General features: G+C 46.2%; 1 protein-coding gene across 2 annotated transcripts in view; it reads right to left on the bottom strand.

Moving 5' to 3' along the window:
* Positions 1-26,419, bottom strand: part of GTF3C3 (general transcription factor IIIC subunit 3) — a 96,408-nt gene that overhangs the window by 62,890 nt on the left and 7,099 nt on the right. For both annotated transcript variants that reach the window (XM_089673545.1, XM_089673546.1), the window contains exons 3-8: positions 23,856-23,970; positions 20,061-20,242; positions 15,250-15,373; positions 11,481-11,672; positions 8,669-8,834; positions 5,285-5,432 (exon numbers count right to left, since the gene is read on the bottom strand). In XM_089673545.1, the coding sequence (XP_089529671.1) occupies positions 5,285-5,432; positions 8,669-8,834; positions 11,481-11,672; positions 15,250-15,373; positions 20,061-20,242; positions 23,856-23,970 (927 nt within the window). The remainder of the gene's footprint in view (positions 1-5,284; positions 5,433-8,668; positions 8,835-11,480; positions 11,673-15,249; positions 15,374-20,060; positions 20,243-23,855; positions 23,971-26,419) is intronic.

The following is a 26,419-nucleotide window of genomic DNA, read 5'->3' as shown; positions in this document are numbered from 1 at the left end:
AAGCGACAATCGCAGCAGAATCTCATGGCGACTGGGGGTGCCATTGAAGGATAACGGCGTCCAAACGCGCTCAGTGCTGCAGAATGCCGCGAAATTTGGGATAGCTGCGATTCTGCCCGCAATCCCAACTTGTGAGATGTGAATGGCGCATTAAAGTAGCGAGAAGGTGAGATTTACGCACAGCGCTGCAGTTTGCCGACGCAGCTTCACATATCGTTTAAGCGGTTCTGAAAGACGGCTACATCGCGGTTGTCTAGTTCTGGGAGGGCGTCCATGGATGTGCCCCCTGCGAGCCCCCAGCGGCGCGGACCCGACGCCGCCAGTGATCTCTGTGTCCTACGGACACAGCTGATCACATGATACGGTAAACACCCAATCACAGCGGCCTTTTACCACGTGATCAGCGGTGTCCAATGCCACTTTCCTCACACTGTCATTGCCAGAGAAGTGATCGGCACTGATCATCAGTGACCTGATGATCAGTGCCCAGCAGTACCACCCGCCTGTGCCTCTTATCAGTGCTAATCAGTGCTGCCTATCCGTGCCACCTCATCAGTGCCGACTATATCAGTGCCCATCAGTGCAGCCTCATCAATGCACATCAGCGAAGGAGAAAAATTACCTGCTTGCAAAATTTTATAATAGAAACAAAGAAAAACTTTTTTTTTTTCAAATTTTTTGCTCTGTTTGTTCATAGCGCAAAAAAAAAAAAAAACCCCAGCGGCGATTAACTACATGCCGCCCAGCCACTGTACATATACGGAGGCAGGGCGGCACTCGCAGGCAAAACCACGTTTTAAAACGTATGTTTTGTAAACAAATAGGGGGCGCGCGCTGCCGCCCTATCTGTCCCGCCGATCACCACCGCAGATGTCAGTCGCCGGGTCACAGCCGCTCCTTAGCGGCTATGTCCCGGCGATCGGCAGCAAACAGTGACAAAGAGCACAGCTGCAGTAGCTGTGCTGTCTGTCACTTCCTTCTCAGCTCGAGGATGAGCTGATCGAGAAAGAACAGTTTCTCTTTCTCAATCAGCCTTGTCCCGCCCAGTACACACCCCCGCCCCCTAGTAAAACACTCCCCTCACTCCTATAACCCTTCCCTGCAAAATAAAGTTAACCCCTTCCTCCCCAGTGCCATTAGTACAGTGTCAGTGTTTTTTTTTTTTTTTTGCACTGATCACTGTATTAGTGTTTTTGGGGATGTCAGTGACCCCAAGTCAGTACCCCCCAATGTCAGAATGTCCGCCGCAGTCCCGCAGTCCTGCCATAAGTCGCTGGTCGCTGCCATAAGTCGCCGATCGCTGCCATAATTCTCTGATCGCCGCCATAATTAGTATAAAAAAAAAACCTAAAAATCCCACTATCTTTCCCGCCATTTGTAAACGCTATAACTTTCACGTAAACCAATTAATTTACACGTATTGGTTTTTTTTTTTTAACAAAGACATGTCGCAGAATGCATTTTGGCAGAAATTTATGACTAAATTTGATTTTTGCATTTTTTTTTTACTGGACATGTTTTATAGCAAAAAGTCCAAAATATTGTTTTTTTTCCTCAAAATTGTCAGCCTTTTTTTTTATAGCGCAAAAAATAAAAACCGCACAGGCGATCAAATACCACCTAAAGAAAGCTCAATTTGTGGGGAAAAAAAAGGATGTAAATTTCATTTATGTACCGTATGGCATGACCGTGCAATTGTCCGTTAAACTAGCGCAGCGCTGTATAGCAGAAAAATGGCATAAATTGCAGTATTTATACCATAGATTGTAGACGCTATAACTTCCACACAAAGCAATCAATATACACTCATTGGGATTTTTTTTACCAAAAACATGGAGCAGAATACATTTTGGCCTAAACTTATAACCAACTTTGAGTTTACTATATATTTTTTATAGCTGAAAGTAAAAAATATTGTTTTTCTTCAAAATTTTTGGCCTTTTTTTGTTTATAGTGTGAAAAATAAAAAGCGCACAGGTGATCAAATTACACCAAAAGAAAGCTCTATTTGTGTGAAAAAAAGGACGTAAATTTTGTTTGGGTGCAGCATTGCATGACCGCGCAATTATCAGTTGAATTAGTGCAGCGCCGAGTAGCAAAAAGAGGCGTGGTCATTAAGGGGGGTAAATCCTCTGGAGGGCAAGTGGTTATATACCACCAAAAGAAAGCTCTATTTGTGTGAAAAAAATGATAAAAATGTCATATGGGTACAGTGTTGCATGACCGCGCAACTGTCATTCAAAGTGCGACAGTGCTGAAAGCTGACCTGTGCAGGGAGGGGGTAGAAGTGCCCGGTAGGCAAGGGGTTAATTTAACTCTTTTTCGCTGCCAGAGCTGGTTTTGCATTTTTGCACACAAAAAAATAAATAAAAAATTTTGGACTAAAGATTACCAAACCCCCAAATGTGATAGATTTTCTGAAAGTTGCATGACAAGTCGCACAAGTGTGAATGAGCTCACCTGAACAAGGGGCTTAAATTAGCCTCCTAGCTATAGAGTACTGCTTTGTATCAATCAAAGATCTGAATGGAATGATGACCTCATCAGTGTGCTGCTTCTCCTCTGTTGTCCAATCAGGTTGTGGGGGCGGGTTGGTGACCAGGTTGCATTGTTTTGAACAAGGAAGGCATTGGCTAGGCTATGTTGTCTAGTAGAAGGCTCTATGAAGACCATCAGCAGGTTCAGAGGTCGTGTCTATGTACTTCAATGGTGGATTTAGATGTCTGACTGCGGTGCAAAACCCACAAAAAGTCATATATAAAATCCTTTTGGGCCTGAAGATGACTTAAAACCCCTAAAACCCATATTTTCTGAAAGCAGACACCCTTGAGAATAAAACAGCGGAAGTTCCAATTTTTTTTTATGTCCCACGATGTTCCCACAAAGGTCTCGGAAACGCAGAATTTCAGCAAAAAACACACTAGAGTGAATTTTAGGGCAAACGAATACAATAAATTACCCACATTTTTGGTAAAATATAAAAGAGGAGGTTGCACCGAATAAACAGATACCCAACATGTCAAACCATACATTTGTGTACGCCCAAAATATAAAAGAGGAGGTTGCACCGAATAAACAGATACCCAACATGTCAAACCATACATTTGTGTATGCCCAAAATATAAAAGAGGAGGTTGCACCGAGTAAACAGATACCCAACATGTCAAACCATACATTTGTGTGCGCCCGTGAAATGGTGACCGCACCCTCTATTTTCTATAGGCGACACTTCAAAAGCCCCCTACAGGTCATCATTATATTGTTATGGAGGGGGTCTGCTGCTAGAATTAATCGATCTCGCGCCGGCGTGTGCGGCGATATGTAACGTGTATCGCAATCGACGTTTTCACGCGTAGGAGACCCCGATGCTTCAGTTTACGTTCGTACATGCATATATGTAAACGTGGGGGCCTCAACATTTTTTGGGGGCGGGGGGAATATGACGTGCTTGGGTGCAACTTTTTTTTTCATTTCTTAACTTTTTTTTTTTTTATCACATAGGGGACACAAAGTCCCCTATGTGATGATTTTTAGGTGACCTTTAACCCTTTGCCCTCCAAAGGAGTCCCCCCCCCCCCCCTTCCTGACCAGGCCATTTTTCATGTTATGGCGCTGCGTTACTTTAACTGACAATTGCGCAGTCATGCAACGCCGCACCCAAATGAAATGTACGTCCTTTTTTCCCCACGAATTGGGCTTTCTTTTGGTGGTATTTGTTCGCCGGTGCTTTTTTATTTTTTGCGCTATAAGACCGACAATTTTGAGAGAAACTATATTTTGGACTTTTTGCTATTAAACGTGTCCAGTAAAAAAAAAAAAAAATTTAAAAATCAGATTTCCTCATAAATTTAGGCCAAAATGTATTCTGCTCCATGTCTTTGCTAAAAAAAAAAAAAAAACAATCTCAATACGTGTAAATTCATTGGTTTACGTGAAAGTTATAGCGTCTACAAATGGCGGTATAGATAATGGGATTGTTTTGTTTTTTTCCCACTAGTAATGGCGGCGATCAGCGACTTTTAGCGGGACTACGGCGGACATTCTGACACTGGGGGGGGGACCAACTTGGTGTCACCGACATCTCCAGTGACACAAATACAGTGATCAGTGCTAAAAAACCAGCACTGACACTGTACTAATGGCACTGTGTGCTGGGAGTGTTTTACTAGGTACTAGGGGGCAGGGTGGGCTGTTTTTCACTGTAGGCACACTGCTCGGGATGGCTGTACTGTGCACAGCCATCACAAGCAGTGTGCTCGAGCTGACAGGGAGGAAGATTGTTTGTAAACACAGGAGGAATAGTGCACCATCAATAGTATCAGTGACAGGAATAGTGCCCCATCATTGGTGTCAGTGGAGGAATAGTGCCCCATCATTGGTGTCAGTGGAGGAATAGTGCCCCATCATTGGTATCAGTGGGAGGAATAGTGCCCCATCATTGGTGTCAGTGGAGGAATAGTGCCCCATCATTGGTATCAGTGGGAGGAATAGTGCCCCATCATTGGTGTCAGTGGAGGAATAGTGCACCATCATTGGTATCAGTGGGAGGAATAGTGCCCCATCATTGGTGTCAGTGGGAGGAATAGTGCCCATCATTGGTATCAGTGAGAGGAATAGTGCCCCATCATTGGTGTCAGTGGGAGGAATAGTGCCCCATCATTGGTGTCTGTGGGAGGAACAGTGCCCCATCATTGGTGTCAGTGGGAGGAATAGTGCCCCATCATTGGTGTCAGTGGGAGGAATAGTGCCCCATCATTGGTGTCAGTGGGAGGAATAGTGCCCCATCATTGGTGTCAGTTGGAGGAATAGTGCCCCATCATTGGTATCAGTGAGAGGAATAGTGCCCCATCATTGGTGTCAGTGGGAGGAATAGTGCCCCATCATTGGTATCAGTGAGAGGAATAGTGCCCCATCATTGGTGTCAGTGGGAGGAATAGTGCCCCATCATTGGTATCAGTGGGAGGAATAGTGCCCCATCATTGGTATCAGTGGGAGGAATAGTGCCCCATCATTGGTGTCAGTGGGAGGAATAGTGCCCCATCATTGGTGTCAGTGGGAGGAATAGTGCCCCATCATTGGTGTCAAAGAGAGGAATAGTAACCAATCGTTGGTGTCAGCGGGTGGAATAGTGTCCCAACGTTGGTGTCAGTGGGAGAAACAATGCCCCAAGGGCTGGATAAAAGCAAACAAAGGGCCGCAGTTTGGAGACCACTGCTTTAGATCATTACAACCCAGATAAAGGGGGAAGCTGGGTAGGAGGGGATTCAGGACAGAACAGACGTACCTCCAGAGCTTTGTCATACTGGTTGTTGGAGATGTACAGCTCCGCTGCAATATTCACATCTTCTATCGCAACCAGATTCTGGTGTTTGGAAAAAGCTTCTTCGATGATGATGATGGCGGAGGCGACATCGTTTGTTTCATAATAACTCCTGCAGAAAGAGGATGCGCAAAACTGATTGACGCCAAAGGAAATTAAACCGAACAAATCCGATCGATACACTCACAGCATACCATTTATCAATGTCCCACTTTATTTTTGTTACATTTTATGTATATTTTTTATGTCTTGTATAGAACGTTATCATTTTTCTGGAGTATCCTGATATCTAGTGGCAGTTTAGATCTGGAATAGACAACCTTTGTGAGGTGGAGATCTACCTGAACAACATCAAAGAAATTAACTATTAAGACCTAACTAAAAAGTATAGAAAACTTTAATCAAACAAAAGTTACTATAAAAATAAAAAATATAAACTTAGCCTACCTTTAAAAGTGGATAGTGTCAGTCAGTAGTAGTGGATGGTGTCAGTAAGGCAGAGGTTGGTGTCAGTAGGGCAGTGCACAGTATCAGTAGTTTTTATTTTTATTCTTTTTAATGATTTTATTATTTTTACTATTTTATTTTGTATTTTTTTTTTAGAAGCACTGTTGGGGAGTTTTGTTGAAAGGGGAGCACACGGGGGGCCGAGCAGGAGAAAAAAAAAAAGGGAAAACAAGGACAGGAGGGGCTGCGGAGGGAAAGCATTTACTGGAACTGATCCCCTGGATTTTCCTACTGGAGCTGCTTTATGCCGGTTGGAGGAAGAGGAGGCTGCAGGCTTTCATCTGCTGCAGGAAGAAAAAGGGGGTTATTGGAATGCAGATTCTAAAATCTGCATTCCCAGCAAGTGGTTTGGATTTTACCACCCCCCTCCCCTACCCTGGATCCCTAAAGTGGCTGCCTAAGCAGGTTAATGCTGTGCTGGTGCTGGCCCTGCCCATAGTAGTGTCTTCACATCACCCCCTCCCCCCACCACCACAGTAGTGCCCCCCCTTTTCCTCCATTAGCAGTGACTTCTGGCCCCCCTCCCCCCCCCCCCATAGCGGTGTCCTCTCCCCCCGACAGCACTGTCCAGTGTCCTCACCCCTGCCCCCCAAGGCAATGTCCTCTCCCCCTGACAGCACTGTCCTCTGCCATTCCCCCCATAGCAGTGTCCTCTGCCCCCCCTTTCCCCCCATAGCAGTGTCCTCTGCCCCCCCAAGGCAGTCATCAGCCCCCCACCCCCATAGCAGTGTCCTCACCCCTGCCCCCTATAGCAGTGTCCCTTGCTCCTCGTTCACCCCCATAGCAGTGCCCCCTGCCCCCCTCCCATAGCAGTGTCCTCTTCCCACCTATAGCAGTGCCCCCTGCCCCCCTCCCATAGCAGTGTCCCCTTCCCACCTATATCAGTGTCCCCTTCCCACCTATAGCAGTGTCCCCTGCCCCCGCCCTCCACCCCCATAGAAGTGTCCCCTGCCCCCCCCCCTCCCCCCATAGCAGTGTCATCTGCCCCCTTCCCCTCCCATAGCAGTGTCCCCCCCATAACAGCATCCTCTGCTTCCTTAACATCACCCCCACACAAGCATGAAAAGTGTCCTACCTGTGCGTTTACAGATGAGAGAGGGCAGGGGCTGTTGGAGTGACATTTCATATTAACCAGCTCGTGATTGGTTGCTAGGACCTCCCTTGAAAAGATAAATTTGGCCAGCTCCTCCTCCTGCCCTCCGTCCTGAGCTGTGCTGCCTCCCGCTCTCCGCTGTGCCATGTGGATGACAGTGGAGGGAGGGGGCGGGGGTAGGGAGAAGGAATGGCACCTAAAAGGCAGGGTCTACCTGCCCGCAGTCAACAGGTAGACCACAACTGAAGGATTTTCCGGCCCACGGGGGCCACTGTAACTTTTTACTTATGTGATTTGGTAGCTTCCTCTTTCCTTCCCTCCTGTTTAGCACTAGTTGGTGCCTGTGGATGGTGCCAAAACAGGAGGTAGCCATACTGTCCAGAAGCTGGGTGCCTGTGGATGGTGCTAAACAGGAGGCAGCCGTACTGTCCAGCCACTGGGTGCCTGTGGATGGTGCCAAACAGGAGGCAACCATATTGTCCAGACACTGGGTGCCTGTGGATGGTGCCAAACAGGAGGTAACCATACTGTCTAGACACTGGGTGCCTGTGGATGGTGCCAAACAGGAGGTAACCATACTGTCCAGACACTGGGTGCCTGTGGATGGTGCCAAACAGGAGGTAACCATACTGTCCAGACACTGGGTGCCTGTGGATGGTGCCAAACAGGAGGCAACCATACTGTCCAGACACTGGGTGCCTGTGGATGGTGCCAAACAGGAGGCAACCATACTGTCCAGACACTGGGTGTAAAATGTTATGTCAATGCATAAAGCCACATCTGAAATAGGACAATCCTTGGTCAACAAGCAGTGCCTAAATGAAAAACAAAATCCCCGGGTTCCCCTACAGCCTTATTTTACAGTTGACATTCACATATTCACAAATTCTTATCCAGGAATAAATTTGCTTTAAAACAAGCCATCAATGACCTGTGTAGCTGCAGGCACTGTGGAGCAATTCATTTTCAAAATTCAGAAGCAGTGCAGTGAGGTCAACCAAATTGTTCTGTCAGTAGCTCATCTCCCCACTCCTGCTCTGTGCATAGATTTGAGCAGCTTTTCTCAGACTTTCTACCCCAGAGGAAGCCCTAAAATAATTGTCAGGTATTGGGAGAACCCTTTGTTTTGCCCCTCTTATACAGGTAATAAGATCATTGGTGTCATACTGCCGGCTTTCACAAGTGGTGTTGGTCCCAGAACTGTGCAGGCACCACCAAATGGCAGGTCAATCAGCTACAGCTCAAGGAACCCCGAGACACCACTGAAGGAACCCTGGTTGATGACGGCTGTATTACTGATTAGAAAGGCTGCCGAGTCACAGCTGGTAATAAGCTGCTGAGTTACTGCTGGGAGGGGGAGAGTTGAGCTGCTCAGATAATGAACTAAATTACTTTTGTTTTTCTGCAGTGAACTTTAAGGATTATTTGCTCCACGGTGCTCGCAGCTACAGAGAACAATGAAGGCTTGTTTTAAAATTAAATTACGATCTGTAAAGGATTTGCAGATTCTTCAATGATCATAGCCTGGCAAAACACAACACACTCTCTGAATTGGATGAGGTGGAGATCATGACATCACTACCCCTCCTCTCCATCTTGTCCAATCAGAAAACCCTTTGCATTCACCGAGAAAAAAAAAGCAAGGCGTTCTCTGATTGATACATACTTACATCGTGCCAAGCTGGCCCAATGTAATTACGAAAAATACGAAGTTCTGCTTTTAAGAGAAACAGGTTACAATGACATACTTAGCCATATCTCTTGCCAACTGCATGAAGCGATCTCCATCGGACGGAGACAACAGATTCAAGATCCGACGATATCCATCCATGGCCAGTTTGTGTTCTCCCACCTGCTCATACAGGCTCGATCTTTCCCACAAGTAACGGACGTTTGTAGGGTTGTACTTCAGAGCTGTAAAACGTAACGTCAATTATTCTACATCACAATATCTAGATAACACAATGACCTCATGTGTCTGTCTATACAGTATGGATACAAAGTAACAACGTGTATAAAACTGGCATCGAACTGTTTATTTTGTTTAACTCATCGATTTACCATAAAAGTGCCAAAAGTTGCATCTATCAAGGTACAGTCGCCTTTTCTTTCTACTGATCTGTAGTGTGGATAGGTTTGCTCCCTCAACTGGCTACCAAATATGTCAATTTCGCTTGCACCCGAACATTGTACATCTCATGTGATACTTTGCCCCATGTTCTTACATTCTTTGTAATCCTGGCTACAAGGTTGGACAGAGCACATCACCTCTTCACCCTCTACAGCTGTCCAAAAACGTAGCTATCAAAGAGATGGCTGCTTGTCTTGGCTCCAACCACTTGCCTGAGATCGGCATAAGAAATTATGACATGCCCAGCCACCCCCCTACATTTCTCTTACTGCCGTTTGTCTTGGTCAGAAACTATTATGGCAGCTATCCCCTTCCTACCTATGTAGTTGGATAGCAAGGGAGATGGATGGTTGGGGTTGGGGCGTGCCCTCTCCCTTGCTACCAAGGTAGTTGGATATCAAGGGAGATGGATTGTTGGGGTTGGGCGTGCCATTTCACTTGCTACCAAGGTAGTTGGATATCAAGGGAGATGGATTGTTGGGGTTGGGCGTGCCATTTCACTTGCTACCAAGGTAGTTGGATATCAAGGGAGATGGATTGTTGGGGTTGGGCGTGCCATTTCACTTGCTACCAAGGTAGTTGGATATCAAGGGAGATGGATGGTTGGGGTTGGGCGTGCCATCTCCCTTGCTACCTATGTAGTTGGATAGCAAGGGAGATGAATAGTTGGGGTTGGGCGTGCCATGTTGGACCACCATCCACAGCCATCCGAAAAATGTAGTTCGCAAGGAGATGACTGCTTGTCCCGGCTCCAAGCACTTGCCTGAGACAAGCTGCTATCCAACTACATAGGTAGCAAGGGAGATGGCACACCCAACCCCAACCATCCATCTTCCTTGCTATCCAGCTACATAGGTAGCAAGGGAGATGGCACGCCCAACCCCAACCATCCATCTCCCTTGCTATCCAGCTATATAGGTAGCAAGGGAGATGGCACACCCAACCCCAACCATCCATCTCCCTTGCTACCTATGTAGTTGGATAGCAAGGGAGATGGATGGTTGGGGTTGGGCGTGCCATCTCCCTTGCTACCTATGTAGTTGGATAGCAAGGGAGATGGATGGTTGGGGTTGGGCGTGCCATATTGGACCACCATCCACGGCCATCCGAAAAATGTAGTTAGCAAGGAAATGACTGATTGACCCGGCTCCAAGCACTTGCCTGAGACAAGCACTGGCATAAGAAATGCTGGCTTACATATGTACAGACACGTCCCCCTCTGCATTCATGTTGCCCCCGCTTGTCTTGAGCACTGTCTAAAAATACAGCAGTGTACTTACCTACACTATTAGATGGTCAGGGGGAATGGTTGGGGTTGGATGTGCCACCCCAACCTCCATGGCCATTCGAAAACACAGTTAGCAAGGAGATGACTGCTTGCCCCGGCTCCAAGCACTTGTGTGAGAAAAGCATTGGCATAAGGAATGCTGGCTTACAAATGTACAGCCACGTCCCCATCTGCATTCTTCTTGCCCCCGCTTGTCTTGGGCACCGTCTATTAATGCAGCCTTTCCCTTACCAATGCTGTTGGATGGTCAAGAGGGGATGGTTGGGGTTGGGTGTGCTACCCCCACCGTCCATGGCCATCCAAGAACACAGCAAGGTGACTGCTTGTCCCGGCTCCAAGCAAACATATGTACAGACACGTCCCCATCTGCATTCCTCTTGCCCCCGCTTGTCTTGGGCACCGTCTATTAATGCCGCCGTCCCTTTACCTATGCTGTTGGATGGTCAAGAGGGGATGGTTGGGGTTGAGTGTGCCACCCCCAACCTCCATGGCCATCCAAGAACACAGCAAGGAGGTGACTGCTTGTCCCGGCTCCAAGCACACATATGTACAGACACGGCCCCATCTGCATTCCTCTTGCCCCCGCTGGTCTTGGGCACCGTCTATTAATGCCGCCGTCCCCTTACCTATGCTGTTGGATGGTCAAGAGGGGATGGTTGGGGTTGGGTGTGCCACCCCCAACCTCCATGGCCATCCAAAAACACACTTAGCAAGGAGATGGCTGCTTGTCCCGGCTCCAAGCACTTGCCTGAGACAAGCGCCAGAAAAAAAGAAATACTGACAGGCATGTGCAGACACATCCATCTCTCCAGTCCTCTCATCAATGCTTGCTTTAGGCACTGACTATTAATGCAGCTGTCCTCTTACTACATACGAACAGCCTGGGGAGGGGGCATGGTGTTGGGCGCATGGGACAAACTACTACATGCGCCCCTTTGCTTTGTTCTTGCTGCTGCTGGTCTTAAACACCGACTATTAATGCAGCCGTCTGCTCACTACCTACCTTGTTGGATGGCCCAGAGGGAAAAGGGGGATGGTTGGAGTTGGGCATACCACCCTCACCCTCCCAGGGGGGAGCAGAGCACTTCTTTATCTCCAAACAACATACAAGAACAAATCAATGCCACCATTATTATTTTACCTTTGGAGTAACAAAATATGGCTTGCTTGATGTTATCCTGTTCTAAGGACATCTCAGCCAGTCTCACCCATTCCTCCGTATCACTGGGGTTCAGGTGGGCAGCGATCAGCTCAAACTGCAGAGACTTCTCCATGTCCCCCTGGTCTTCATAGATCATCGCCAGGGTAGAGAAAGGCTCATAGGCCAGAGGAGCTAAAATGAAAAGAAGAAAAGCTGAAATAGAATTCCAAAAAGAAACTGTTGCTAATTTAATTGGTCTTCAAGAGTGGACATTGTCTACAATGTGGCCATGGTTCACAAATCACTGCACTGCATGTAATAAATGTAAGCCTGGAAGGAACCTGTTGTGGGGCAAGAGTACAATGACAGATTGTCCAAGTGTTGTCATTCTCACCTCTCCTGCATTCCGGGACCAGGTCTCTCCAGCACATGGCCATTGGCACTTCCAAGTATCACCTTGAGCACCAGCCTTATGGACAATCACAAGGTAGATCTCCTGATTGGTTTAAAACAGAGAAGCGGTATCTGTCCTGGTGTTGGAGCAACGTGCCATTATGCCTAAGCTGAGCCCCTTGTAGCAATATCTCATGTCTCCAGTGTCACCCTGTGATTGCAGAGCATGCTGAGCATCGTCACCCTGTAACCCTTATGACTTAAAGCACCCTAAGCATCCAATGTCTCTCCATAGCATCCAGTATCATCCCATGACCTCTGTGACTCCAGAACACCCCGGGCAACCTTTGTCAATCCGTGACCTTTGTGACTTAGAACAACCTAAGCTTCCAGTGTCACCCCGTGACTCCAGAGCACCCCGAGCAACCAGTATCACCCCATTACCCCTGTGACTCCAGAACACCCTGAGCATCCTGTGCTACCCCATAACCCATGTGATTTCAGTGCATCCCGATCGTCCAATGTTACCCCATAACCCATGTGATTTCAGTGCATCCTGATCGTCCAATGTTACCCCATAACCCATGTGATTTCAGTGCATACTGATCATCCAATGTTACCCCATAACCCATGTGATTTCAGTGCATCCCGATCGTCCAATGTTACCCCATAACCCATGTGATTTCAGTGCATCCCGATCGTCCAATGTTACCCCATAACCCATGTGGTTTCAGTGCATCCCGATCGTCCAATGTTACCCCATAACCCATGTGATTTCAGTGCATCCTGATCGTCCAATGTTACCCCATAACCCATGTGGTTTCAGTGCATCCCGATCGTCCAATGTTACCCCATAACCCATGTGGTTTCAGTGCATCCCGATCGTCCAATGTTACCCCATAACCCATGTGGTTTCAGTGCATCCCGATCGTCCAATGTTACCCCATAACCCATGTGATTTCAGTGCATCCCGATCGTCCAATGTTACCCCATAACCCATGTGATTTCAGTGCATCCCGATCGTCCAATGTTACCCCATGACCCATGTGATTTCAGTGCATCCTGATTGTCCAATGTTACCCCATGAGCCCTGTGCTTCTATTGCATCCTAAGCAACCTGTGTCACTCTGTGACTTAGAGCACCCTGAGCATCCAATGTCACCCCATTACCCCTGTGACCACACAGCACCCTAGCCATTCTGTATCACTCTGTGACCCCTGAGCATCCAATGTCAATCTATGACCCCTATGACTCCAGTGCACCCTGAGCATCCAATTTTACTCCTTGACCCCTGTGATTTCAGCACACCCCGAGTATCCAATTTTACCCTATGACCCCTGTGATTTCAGTGCACCCTGAGCATCCAATGTTACCCCATGACCCCTGTGATTTCAGTACACCCCGAGTATCCAATGTTACTCCATGACCCCTATCATTTCAGTGCACCCCGAGCATCTAATTTTACCCCATGACCCCTGTGATTTCAGTGCACCCCAAGTATCCAATGTTACCCCATGACCCCTGTGATTTTAGTGCCCCCTGATTATCCAATTTTACCCCTTGACCCCTGTGATTTCAGCACACCCCAAGTATCCAATTTTACCCCATGACCCCTGTGATTTCAGCACACCCTGAGCATCCAATGCTACCCCATGACCCCTGTGACTCCAATGCACCCAGATCATTCTGTGTAACCACATGACCCCTGTGATTTCAGTGCACCCCGAGTATCCAATGTTACCCCATGACCCCTGTGATTTCAGTGCACCCAGAGTATCCAATGTTACCCCAAGACCCCTGTGGTTTCAGCACACCCCAAGCATCCAATTTTACCCCATGACCCCAGTGATTTCAGCACACCCTGAGCATCCAATGCTACCCTATGACCCCTGTGACTCCAGTGCACCCAGATCATTTTGTGTAACCCCATGACCCCTGTGATTTCAGTGCACCCCAAGTAACCAATGTTACCCCATGACCCCCTGTGATTTCATTGCACCCGAGTATCCAATGTTACCCCATGACCCCTGTGATTTCAGTGCACCCCCAGTATCCAATGTTACCCCATGAGCCCTGTGATTTCAGTGCACCCCGAGTATCCAATGTTACCCCATGCCCCCTGTGATTTCAGTGCACCCTGAGCATCCAATGTTACCCCATGCCCCCTGTGATTTCAGTGCACCCCAATTATCCAATTTTACCCCATGACCCCTATGATTTCAGCACACCCCAAGTATCCAAATTTACCCCATGACCCCTGTGATTTCAGCACACCCTGAGCATCCAATGCAACCCCATGAGCCCTGTGACTCCACTCCACCCAGATCATTCTGTGTAACCGCATACCCCCTGTGATTTCAGTGCACCCTGAGCATCCAATGTTACCCCTTGACCCCTGTGATTGCAGCGCACCCAGAGCATCCAATATTACCCCATTACCCCTGTGATTTCAGCACACCCTGAACATCAAATGTTACCTCATGACCCCTGTGACTCCACTTCAACCAGATCATTCTGTGTCCCCCCATGATACCTGTGCCCCCAGTGCCCCCTGATCCTGTGCCACCTAGTGACCAAAGTGACTCTAGTCTGCCCCCTGTGTTCCCTGGTGTGCTCTGCGCCATCCAGTGAATCTTTTTGCACTCGGTGCACCTCTGTGACTTGTAAGCAAACTTAATATCCTAAGGAGAATTTTATTGCTTTATTATTTTACTATTTGGACAAACCAGGAGGGTACTTACATATTGATGCAACCCGAGCATATTTTTCATAAGAGATGACATGGTACATACAGTAACAGTTGTACAGAGATGTATTAACCAGAACATTGAGCAAATAAACAACGTACAGTATACACATGTAAGAAAGACTTATGAAATATAAAAAAAAAAAAGGAGTTCTTGTTGATTCTTATGTCAGATGTCAGGAACGTGTACAATGATGTCCAGGTATGTGACGTGAGATGGACAGTCAATAGCCACCAGAAGACACCATCCGAGGGCATCACAGATTTTTTAAGTGTTGTAGTGGTGTGGGTGGTTAGAAAAGTGTGTTGTTTGTGCGATGAGGAAGGATGGTAAAGAAGTAAAGAGAGGGTCCGCCGTATTTGCGTCCTTCCGATTCAGCCCATGAAGGCTCTCCTAAGCATGCTGGTTCCTTTTTTTTCTCCTCTGACAATATAATGAACTCTCTATAATAACATTTCGGCCTTTAATCCTCGATGCAATCAGTACAACCTCAAAAAAAAAACACCACAAAAACTTCCTTAAGCGCTGAACACAATTATGTGGTTTATCCGTTTTTTTTCCCTCCTTACAGCTACCGACGCAAAGATTGACATTGAAGCCGTCAGACCTAAATACGGAGAGTGCATACCTTGTCTAATGATTTCCATACACATTATAATGGCTTCTTCCCGCTCTCCCCGAGCAAAGCGGATGTTGGCCTCTCCCATGAGGCCCCTGAGAGCTCTCGGCAGTTTGCTGCGTGGCCTTTTAGCCTAAAGTAAAAGAAGTAAAAAATAAAATAAACAAACGCATCAATGTTTCAAGCAAACATCATCACAAGCAAGCTTTTGAACTCTGGGACTTTTTTTTTTTTTTTTTTTTTACAAAACACCCCTACAGTGGGGCTCCCCACACTGCAATAAACGCATGTTATGTATCCAACCAATGCCAACTAAATCTGTATGAGATATGCAGAGAGGGGAGCACAAGGCAGTGGATGCAGTCCTGAAATAGCTGTGATAGACCCAACCAACACAGGGGCTTTTGGAGGAGACTATGGGCTACCCACTGATTATGGCCCATGTCTGCTTCTCCCAGTCAGAGCATGGAGGTAGGCCAGATCCTGAAACCCTCTGACTATCCAGGTATATCTACTGGGATTATGCAGCCAGGAAGTCCCCAGAACAGTGGTGCGTCTGCGGGAACACTGTGTCAGAATGATCGGGCAGACGCACCTTCACCAACCTGTGATATGGGACTATTCTTGGGCACAGGGGCGGACTGACAACTCATGGGGCCCCTGGGCAATAGGGGATCATGGGGCCCGTGTCCTCACCCCAAACACAAACCACACCCAAAAAAGCCTATGAAGGGTACCAGGGGCATCTCATGGGGCCCCCTATTGACCCCTTTTTTGGAAAAAAGATACACTTTGATTCCAAAAAAAAAAAATTATATACCTTAATTTTTTATCAAATAGGAAAGAGGATGTTACGGCGAGTACCCAACATGTCACGCTTTAAAATTGCGCACGCTCGTGGAATGGCGTGAAACTGCGGTACTTAAAAATCTCCATGGGTGATGCTTGAAAAATTTCTACAGGTTAGCAGTGTATAGTTACAGAGGAGGTCTAATGCAAGAATTATTGCTCTTGCTCCGAAGTGCGTGGCGATACCTCACGTGTGTGGTTTGAACACCGTTTACATATGTGGGCATGGCCTACGTATGCGTTCATCACTAGCGAGCACGGAGGGACGGGGGCACGTTAAACTTTTTTTTATTAATTTATTTAATGGGGTTTTTTTGCACTGTCCGTTTAAAAAAAATTTGAATCACATTTATTCTGATCACAAGGAATGCATGCATCCCTTGTGATAGAAATAATTAGTGACAGGTCCCCTTTATGGAGAGATATGGGGTCAAGAAGACCCCACATCTTTCCTCTACAATGTAAAGCATTATATGTAAAAAAAAAAAAACTCAGTTGAAGGGCTTTAGGACTCCCGTTGAGCGAATTTAGGACTCCCGCCGAAGGGCTTTAGGACTCCCGCCGAAGGGCTTTAGGACTCCCGCCGAAGGGCTTTAGGACTCCCGCCGAAGGGCTTTAGGACTCCCGCCGAAGGGCTTTAGGACTCCCGCCGAAGGGCTTTAGGACTCCCGCCGAAGGGCTTTAGGACTCCCGCCGAAGGGCTTTAGGACTCCCGTTGAGCGGCTTTAGGACTCCCGTTGAGCGGCTTTAGGACTCCCGTTGAGCGGCTTTAGGACTCCCGTTGAGCGGCTTTAGGACTCCCGTTGAAGGGCTTTAGGACTCCCGTTGAAGGGCTTTAGGACTCCCGTTGAAGGGCTTTAGGACTCCCGTTGAAGGGCTTTAGGACTCCCGTTGAAGGGCTTTAGGACTCCCGTTGAAGGGCTTTAGGACTCCCGTTGAAGGGCTTTAGGACTCCCGTTGAAGGGCTTTAGGACTCCCGTTGAAGGGCTTTAGGACTCCCGTTGAAGGGCTTTAGGACTCCCGTTGAAGGGCTTTAGGACTCCCGTTGAAGGGCTTTAGGACTCGCGTTGAAGGGCTTTAGGACTCGTGTTGAAGGGCTTTAGGACTCGCGTTGAAGGGCTTTAGGACTCGCGTGTTAGGATTGTGTTGATGGACTTTAGGACTTCTGAGGTTCTTCAGAATTCAGTGACAGATGCATCTGACCTGTAGGTAACCTCCTTCTGACCTGCTTCCTTCCTATAAACTTGCATGGAAATGTAATACCCACCTGATGTGTTAAAAGTCCATTGACACAGGCCCTTAAAAAGCTGAACCCGAAGAAGGTTTGGCCAATAGAAATGTATTTTAGGCAAGCAACTTTGGCAGAATCCTAAAATGAATTCCAATCCCATTTTAACCACCTGATTACAAGGCCTTACAGTAAGACTGCCGATAGGTGAAATGGTTATTCTAAGTGGGCGTTTATAAACATTGGTACGCACCCGGTGTATGCAAAATGCCTGTGATCCCACCGGCATTAGACAGAGGAGGCCATAAGCTGAAGGTACAGAGCCATTCAGAGTAACTCTGGGCCTTGCGGTCACTGCATCATCATCCATAGGAAAGCCCTTCCCCGTCGGCTCACCATACATGTTGCAATCTGACCACACAGTCAACTTTAAATTTACCAAAACTAATGTAATATGAGCACCTATCTGATCGAACCGATCAATTTGTATCCAGTCAGGCAGACACTTGCACTACAATCATTTTTGGTAGATCTAAAGGAGATTGCACAATCAGCTTGTAATGGGGGGGAGGGTTAAAGTACCACTGATCACTAATGATAGGGGAGGTGGTTTTAAAATACCACTGACCAGCAAGAATTGTTCAAAGGTTGCATTGTCATGTTTTTACTAGTTGTACGTTATCTATGCTAATATCCCCAAGAGGCAAATGTCCTCCCAGGGAGGTAGAAAGTATGTGGCTAGGTTTTAATAAACAGTTCTTCTGTTTTACCTCAGCATCTTGTCTATGTATGAGGCTTGGGGTAAAGGGCTGGTATTAGCATTCGGTCTGCTGGAAGGGTTTAGATGGCAGAAGGCACTGGTTGGCGGAGGCACCCAGTCAGGGTGCCAGGTTGTCCATTGCAATCTCTAATACATTTCATGGGTTCTAAGAGGCTTCTTTATCAGGGCTTTAGATCTCGCGTTGAGTGGCTTTAGGACTTCCGTTGAGTGGCTTTAGGACTCCCGTTGAGTGGCTTTAGGACTCCCGTTGAGTGGCTTTAGGACTCCCGTTGAGTGGCTTTAGGACTCCCGTTGAGTGGCTTTAGGACTCCCGTTGAGTGGCTTTAGGACTCCCGTTGAGTGGCTTTAGGACTCCCGTTGAGTGGCTTTAGGACTCCCGTTGAGTGGCTTTAGGACTCCCGTTGAAGGGCTTTAGGACTCCCGTTGAAGGGCTTTAGGACTCCCGTTGAAGGGCTTTAGGACTCCCGTTGAAGGGCTTTAGGAACCCGTTGAAGGGCTTTAGGACTCCCGTTGAAGGGCTTTAGGACTCCCGTTGAAGGGCTTTAGGACTCACGTGTTAGTATTGTTTTGATGGACTTTAGAACTTCTGAGGTTCTTCAGAATTCAGTGACAGCTGCATCTGACCTGTAGGTAACCTCCTTCTGACCTGCTTCCTTCCTATAAACTTGCATGGAAATGTAATATCCATCTGAAATGTGTTAAAAGTCCATCGACACAGGCCCTTAAAAAGATGAACCCGAAGAAGGTTTGGACAATAGAAATGTATTTTAGGCAAGCAACTTGCAATCTAAAGGAGATTGCACAATCAGCTTGTAATGGGGGGGAGGGTTAAAGTACCACTGATCACTAATGATAGGTGAGGTGGTTTTAAAATACCACTGACCAGCAAGAATTGTGCCATTTTTTTTTTTTTTTGGTCTGGGAAAGGGGGGTCCTAAAATGCCACTGACCACCAGTTATGGGTATTTTTCAGAATTTTGCTAATTTTTTTTCCTTTACATAGTAACAAATAGAGAAATTACTATCTGTCTAAAGAAAATTACAGGTTATATAAAATTCATTTGGTTACAGTGGTTGATGCATGATGGAGTAGATGTCAGTCAGACTATCACAGCACTGAAAACTGAACAATGGCCTTGACAGGAAGGGGGTGTCACATGTTGGTATTGAGGTTGGTTAAAGGGTAACTCCACTTTCATTGGGTAAAAAAATTGCAAATAAAAAAAATAATAATAATAATATAGCGTATACAATTGCGACAGCCAGATTATAATTGAGTTATTATAATGACATTTGCTTTTCAAACTGCAGCACTGTATTTCTCTGAAAAATGCAATATGGCAACCTGGAGGTGTTCTGTATACAGATGGTATACAAAATACCCCTCCCCCCCCCAGAAATGTCATTTCCTACTTGTGTAATTGGCCCACTGATTTCCCCAGAAGTCTGCACTAAAATACAAGTCAGGTATTTGCCATCCCCTGCAACACAAATCTCATTTTTGGTGAGATACTCAAAAAAAAAAACGAAATCATGTCTAAAGGGATGCAGACCCTGCCACTTTCCTCAGAGCCCTGCAAGTGCAGCAGCTGATTGATAATTATAAGTTCACTTCTATACGGATTTACTCTACACATGGACATAAAGAAACACACAGCTATTTCTTCAGAATAACGAGAGGTAGGAATCTGCAACAAAGGTTGCTAAAATCCCTGCAAGGTGCATAGATCACCCCGAGGGGAGGATCTGTCTCAACAAAAGTGGAGTTGCTCTTTAGAGCTCATTAACTGTTCGGTAAAGATTTGTAAAAATGTAATGTTCGTTGAGATTAGGTGGAATTTTTTTGATCCCATCAGATCAACAAAAACATACCGACTCTGTATTGTTAGAATCCCTATAAACAGCCAATCCTGGGTCCATATATACCCGGAGAGACCGCACACGATGGGATGTATAGAATACCTTCATCATCTTCTTGTTTTCTCTGTCCAGTTGCATTTCCAAGGCAAAGACATCCCCAGCAGAGAGCTGTCCAGAACGATCTTCTCCTTCGTCTTCATCGTCCTCCTCTTCTCCGTCATCTTCTCCGAGCATCGACGCAAACGCACGCTGAACGGACTTGCTGACGCCATCTGATGTTTCATCTGCAAAACAAAGCAAAAAATTTACTTTTTTTTATTAATTGTAATTATTTTATATTTTTACATCATATTACTATAAACTGATTATTTTTTGCTGCTGTGATCCAACTTCCTGTTAGAGGGTGGCTACGTTCGTTCTCCATTATCCCACTGTAGGAACGTGGCCACCCTCTCTTGCTCGCTGAGATTGATTATGGACTATGGGATTTGTAGTGTACATACAGCATGACTAACTAGCGTGTGTAGCAATCGTGCACACAGATGGATGCGAACCTCCATTTTGGCAAAGGCCTCCATCTTGTATCATTTTCTACTCCCAAATCAGATTCCTCCGAAATCCCCCCTTCCTCTCTGTTGAGTGACATGTGGGCTGTTTGATGCAGAGATCACAGGCGAACACATTGGGAGAGACTTCATGAGGGTGGCCTGAGGGCCCGACGTCCTCTAGTGGGCCCTGTGCTCACTGCCCGGCACCATAGAGCTGGATTGGCATTTGCCATTGAACACCAGAATTGGCAGATCCACCACTGGCACCCTGTGCTTTTCACAGATGAGAGCATCGTTCAGCATGACTGTTTTGGTGGTGGGTCAGTGATGGTCTGGGAAGGCATATCCATGGAGGGACGCACAGACCTCTACAGGCTAGACAATGGCACCCTGACTGCCATTAGGTATTGGGATGAAATCCTTGGACCCATTGTCAGACCCGACGCTTGTGCAGTGGGTCCTGGGTTCCTCCTGGTGCAGTGGCTCCTGGGTTCCTCCTGGTGCAGTGGCTCCTGGGTTCCTCCTGGTGCAGTGGCTCCTGGGTTCCTCCTGGTGCAGTGGCTCCTGGGTTCCTCCTGGTGCAGTGGCTCCTGGGTTCCTCCTGGTGCACAACAATGCCCGGCCTCATGTGGTGAGAGTATGCAGGATGTTCCTGGAGGATGAAGGAATTGATACCATTGAATGGCCCCCACGCTCACCTGACATAAATCCAATAGAACCCCTCTGGGATATCATGTTTCGGTCCATCCGACCCCGCCAGGTTGCACCTCAGACTGTCCAGGAGCTCAGTGATGCCCTGGTCCAGATCTGGGAGGAAATCCCCCAGGACACCATCCGTGGTCTCATTAGGATCCTCCCCCGACATTGTCAGGCATGCATACAAGCACATGGGGGCCATACAAACTACTGAGGACCATTCTGAGTTGCTGCCATGACATTTCAGCAGAATGGACTCGCCTGCTGCATCATTTCTTCACTTTGATTTTCGGGGTGTCTTTGAATTCAGTCCTCTGTAGGTCGATCATTTTCATTTCCATCAAACGATGGGGGATCCTTACGTTCCTCACACATTACCCCGTCAAGGTCAGTACAGAGATCCAGCAGGAGATTTCTCCCCATTGAGATCTGATGGGTTTTCAAAGTCTTCCTTTCATTTTTTTGAGTAGTGTAGTTTACAGGGCCATGAAGTAGGGGATGTGTGTGGATTATTTTGCTGTGACTGTAAACCTCTGGCAGCCCGCGTCTCTTACACCTGTTGTAGCATCCTTTAGTGCAGAGGTCTCCAGCTTGTGGCCCAGGGGCCACATGTGGCCCCTTGCTTGCCCTTGCCTAGCACTATTCATCTCATTGTTATCAACAAGGGGGCACTATTCCTCCCAATAAAACTAGCGGTGCGCTGAAATGAAAATTCTTGGACCGAAACCTGAAAATTCAGAAAGATGCATTTGGCTGAAAACCAAAATCAAAATGGAAATTAAAAAAATATATATTTTTTTATAAATATAATTGTATTGTATTCAATTTTTTAATTAATATCATGAATCTAAATGAATTTATTTTCAGCACCTTTTCAGCCAATAGGCTGCTTTCACACCAAGCAGTTTTTGCAGAGCTTTATAAAAAGACACAAAAAAAATGCATCACTTTAAATTCAATGCATGTCTTCACACTGATCCGGTGCACTTCTCTTGCGGGGTAAAAATCCTGCCTGCCGCAATATTGGTGCATATTTGGCGAGGTAAAAAAAAAAAAAAAAAAACGCACCTCCTCACTGAGGCCTGATTCACACCAATGCGCTTTTTTTAGGGCTTTTTGCAGAAATGCACTACAGTCCATTTAACATGGTTTCCTATGGGACACATTCACATTTATGCTTTTTTTGAGCTGCTGCGTTTTTGGAAAGGGTCGGACTTTTTTTTAAAAGCAAAACGTTGCGTTTTTGGTTCAATAGACTTCAATGGAGACCTTGCAGAAAACGCATGTAAGTCGGTTTTCATGTTTAATCTGCCCAGCAACAAGTTGGCCAAATAAAAAAAAAAAAAAACATTCAAAAAAGCATCAAAAACAAGCGCGCAAAAACGTAAAACGCATTGCAAAACAGACAAAAAGCAAACTGCACTGGTGTGAACCAGACTGGATATGCGCTGAAAACGCAGCAAAAATGCACACGTGTTGCGGTTTAATACGTTTTTAACCGCTTCCTGACCACCCTATAGCAGAAATAGTGCTACAGGGTGGCATGGGTGTGCAAAATCATGTATATACGTGATTTTGCATTTCCGGGTAGGAGGGAGTGTGAGCCGCCATTCGCGGCCGTCAATCACCGGGTCCCGGCCAGTAATTACTCGCTGGTGCCCAATGATTACCAAGGATCTCCGAAGAGGAGGAAAACGGTTTACTAACAGTTCTCCTCCCTGTCAGCTCGGGCACACTGCACAGCACAGCCATCGAGAGCAGTGTGCTTACATTGAAACACACAGACCCCACCCCCTAGTAAAACACACCCAGCACACAGTTAACCCTTTGATCGCCCCAGATGTTAACCCCTTCCTGCCCAGTGCCGTTAGTACAGTGTCAGTGCTTTTTTTTTCTTTTAGCACTGATCACTGTATTGGTGTCACTGGGGATGTTAGTGACACCAAGTCAGTTCTTCCCAGTGTCAGAATGTCCCGCTACAAGTCGCTGATCGCTGCCATTACTAGTAAAAATTAAAATCCCACTATATATACCGCCATTTGTAAACGCTGTAACTTTCACGTAATTTACACGTATCAGGATTTTTTTTTTTTAGCAAAGACACGGAGCAGAATACATTTTGGCCTAAATTCATGACGATTTTTTACCTTTTTTTACTGGATATGTTTAATAGCAAAAAGTCCAAAATATTGTTTTTTTTTCTCAAAATTGTCAGTTGTTTTATTCGTTTATAGCGCAAAAATAAAAACCGCGATCAAATACCACTGAAAGAAAGCTTAATTAGTGGGGGTGGGGTGGGGGGAACGGACGTAAATTTCATTTGGGTGCAGCGTCGCACGACTGCGCAAATGTCAGATAAAGTAACGCAGCACCGTAATGCAAAAAAAACGGCTTGGTCAGGAAGGGAGGAGGAATCCTCTGGAGGGCGAGGGGTTAACCTGTCCAGCAACAAGTTGGGGGGGAAACATTAAAAAAATGCAATAAGCATTACAAAATGTATCAAAAACGTGCAAAGCGGCCATTTTTTCTATATGTAAGCAAATGATGTACTAGAAGTGATTATTTTATATGAATGTATTTGTTATTGTTTATATGTAAGCACATTTTTAGCACATCTGAGTGAAATTATGCGCACTTATTCCTAAGGACCTACCTGTATCTTCAGTGCCCTGCGTGTTCTCCGAGTACAGCTGCTGAGATGTGGACGGCACATTGGGATCATCAGCGTCACGTTCTGCTCTGTCTGCATCGGCCTCCTTTGATTCACCCTGATCCCGGCACAGTGAGATTGGTTTTATTATACTGTACACAGACATCACACAATACACCATGCAACCTACAATCAGATCTGTTGATATAGATCAATAATGCTGAGGTTTAGTCTGCTATTTGGACTTTCCCTGGTTCCTCCCTCCCCCACCATCAACATTTGAATTACATGTTTAACCATTTGCCGCCCGCCCTATGGCCGAATGGCGGGCAGCAAATATCATCAGCGTTCCGGGTGGACGCCATATGGCGTCCTCCCGCGCAGATTGCGCTCCTGCAGAGCGGCGTGATCTGTCACCGGCCGTGTACCTCAGACACGGCCGATGACAGATCTGAGTATCGGCCCCGTTGCCGGTACCATGTGACCTGCTGCTACCAATCCCAGCAGGTCACATGACAGTTGTATACAATGGATGGCTTAATTCATGCCATCCATTGTATACTAGTGTCTAGCTGTGAATGGTCATAGCGATCACATGCACATGTCATGTGATTAGCTGTGGCCAAATCACAGCTAAGCACAAAAAAAAACAAAAAAAAACCCTGAATGAATTGATGTCATTCAGGTAAATGCTTGCTTATAGCAAAGTAATTCTTTGCTATAAGCAAATTGTGTATAAAAAAAAATACTGATCACTTCCCCATAGTGGTCATAGTGAAATATGAAAAATAAATCTTTAAAAAAAAAAAAGAATTTAATAAAAAATAAAAAATAATTAAACAAAAAAAAATATATATAATATTTTTTTTTTTCATACTGTCACCAGTCAGTGTCCCTGATCACCGCCATGCCAGTTATATGATGACGCTGTACTGCACTGGTGACAGTATGTAAAAAAAAATAGTGAAACAAATTTTTTAATTTTCCAAAAAATTATGACAAAAAAAATACAACTTCAAAAAACTCGCCATGCCTCTTATGAAGTACGTCGGACTGTCTACTCTGCAAAAAGAGGTCATTTGGGGGATATCTGTACTGTTCTGACATTTTGGGGGGATATCTGTACTGTTCTGACATTTGGGGGATATCTGTCCTGTCCTGACGTTTGGGGGGGATATCTGTACCGTCCTGACGTTTGGGGGGGATATCTGTACCGTCCTGACGTTTGGGGGGGATATCTGTACCGTCCTGACGTTTGGGGGGGATATCTGTACCGTCCTGACGTTTGGGGGGGATATCTGTACCGTCCTGACGTTTGGGGGGGATATCTGTACCGTCCTGACGTTTGGGGGGGATATCTGTACCGTCCTGACGTTTGGGGGATATCTGTACCGTCCTGACGTTTGGGGGATATCTGTACCGTCCTGACGTTTGGGGGATATCTGTACCGTCCTGACGTTTGGGGGATATCTGTACCGTCCTGACGTTTGGGGGATATCTGTACCGTCCTGACATTTGGGGGATATCTGTACCGTCCTGACATTTGGGGGATATCTGTACCGTCCTGACGTTTGGGGGATATCTGTACCGTCCTGACGTTTGGGGGATATCTGTACCGTCCTGACGTTTGGGGGATATCTGTACCGTCCTGACGTTTGGGGGATATCTGTACCGTCCTGACGTTTGGGGGATATCTGTACCGTCCTGACGTTTGGGGGATATCTGTACCGTCCTGACATTTGGGGGATATCTGTACCGTCCTGACATTTGGGGGATATCTGTACCGTCCTGACATTTGGGGATATCTGTACCGTCCTGACATTTGGGGATATCTGTACCGTTCTGACATTTGGGGATATCTGTACCGTTCTGACATTTGGGGATATCTGTACCGTTCTGACATTTGGGGGATATCTGTACTGTCCTGACATTTGGGGGATATCTGTACTGTCCTGACATTTGGGGGATATCTGTACTATTCTGACATTCTTGGACCTCAAGAAATTAGATTGGCTGTCAGTACTTCAGGATTGATCAATATTCAGATCTATACCATAGTTTGTGAACTCTATAACTTTCCTACAAACTAAATAATACATCCTAATTTGGGTTATTTTCACCAAAGACATGTAGCAGAATACATCTCGGCCTAAATTTATGAACAACAATTATTTGTAAATTTTTATAACAGAAACAAAGAGAAACTTTTTTTTTTTCAAACTTTTTGGTCTTTTTTTGTTAATTTAGCAAAAAATAAAAACCCCAGCGGTGATTAAATACCACCAAAAGAAAGCTCTAGTTGTGTGAAGAAAATGATAAAATTTTAGTTTGGGTACAATGTTGTATGACCGCGCAATTGTCATTCAAAATGTGAGCATGCTGAGACCTGAAAAATGGCCTGGGCAGGAAGGTGTAAAATTGCCCGGTATTGAAATGGTTAAATAAAAGCTTTCCATTTTCATTACAGACCTTCTTTTAGACTTAGGAACACTGGGTCTCTGTGTTTCTCTATGCGGTGCTGGTGGGAGGAGCTGGCAGGGGGCTGTACATAGCCCCAATAGTGATGT

Source organism: Staurois parvus, unplaced genomic scaffold (assembly GCF_062004578.1).
Source record: "Staurois parvus isolate SC_StPar_1 unplaced genomic scaffold, SC_StPar_1.0 ptg000140l, whole genome shotgun sequence".
NCBI lineage: Eukaryota > Metazoa > Chordata > Amphibia > Anura > Ranidae > Staurois > Staurois parvus.
This window is presented reverse-complemented; position numbering and strand designations above follow the sequence as displayed.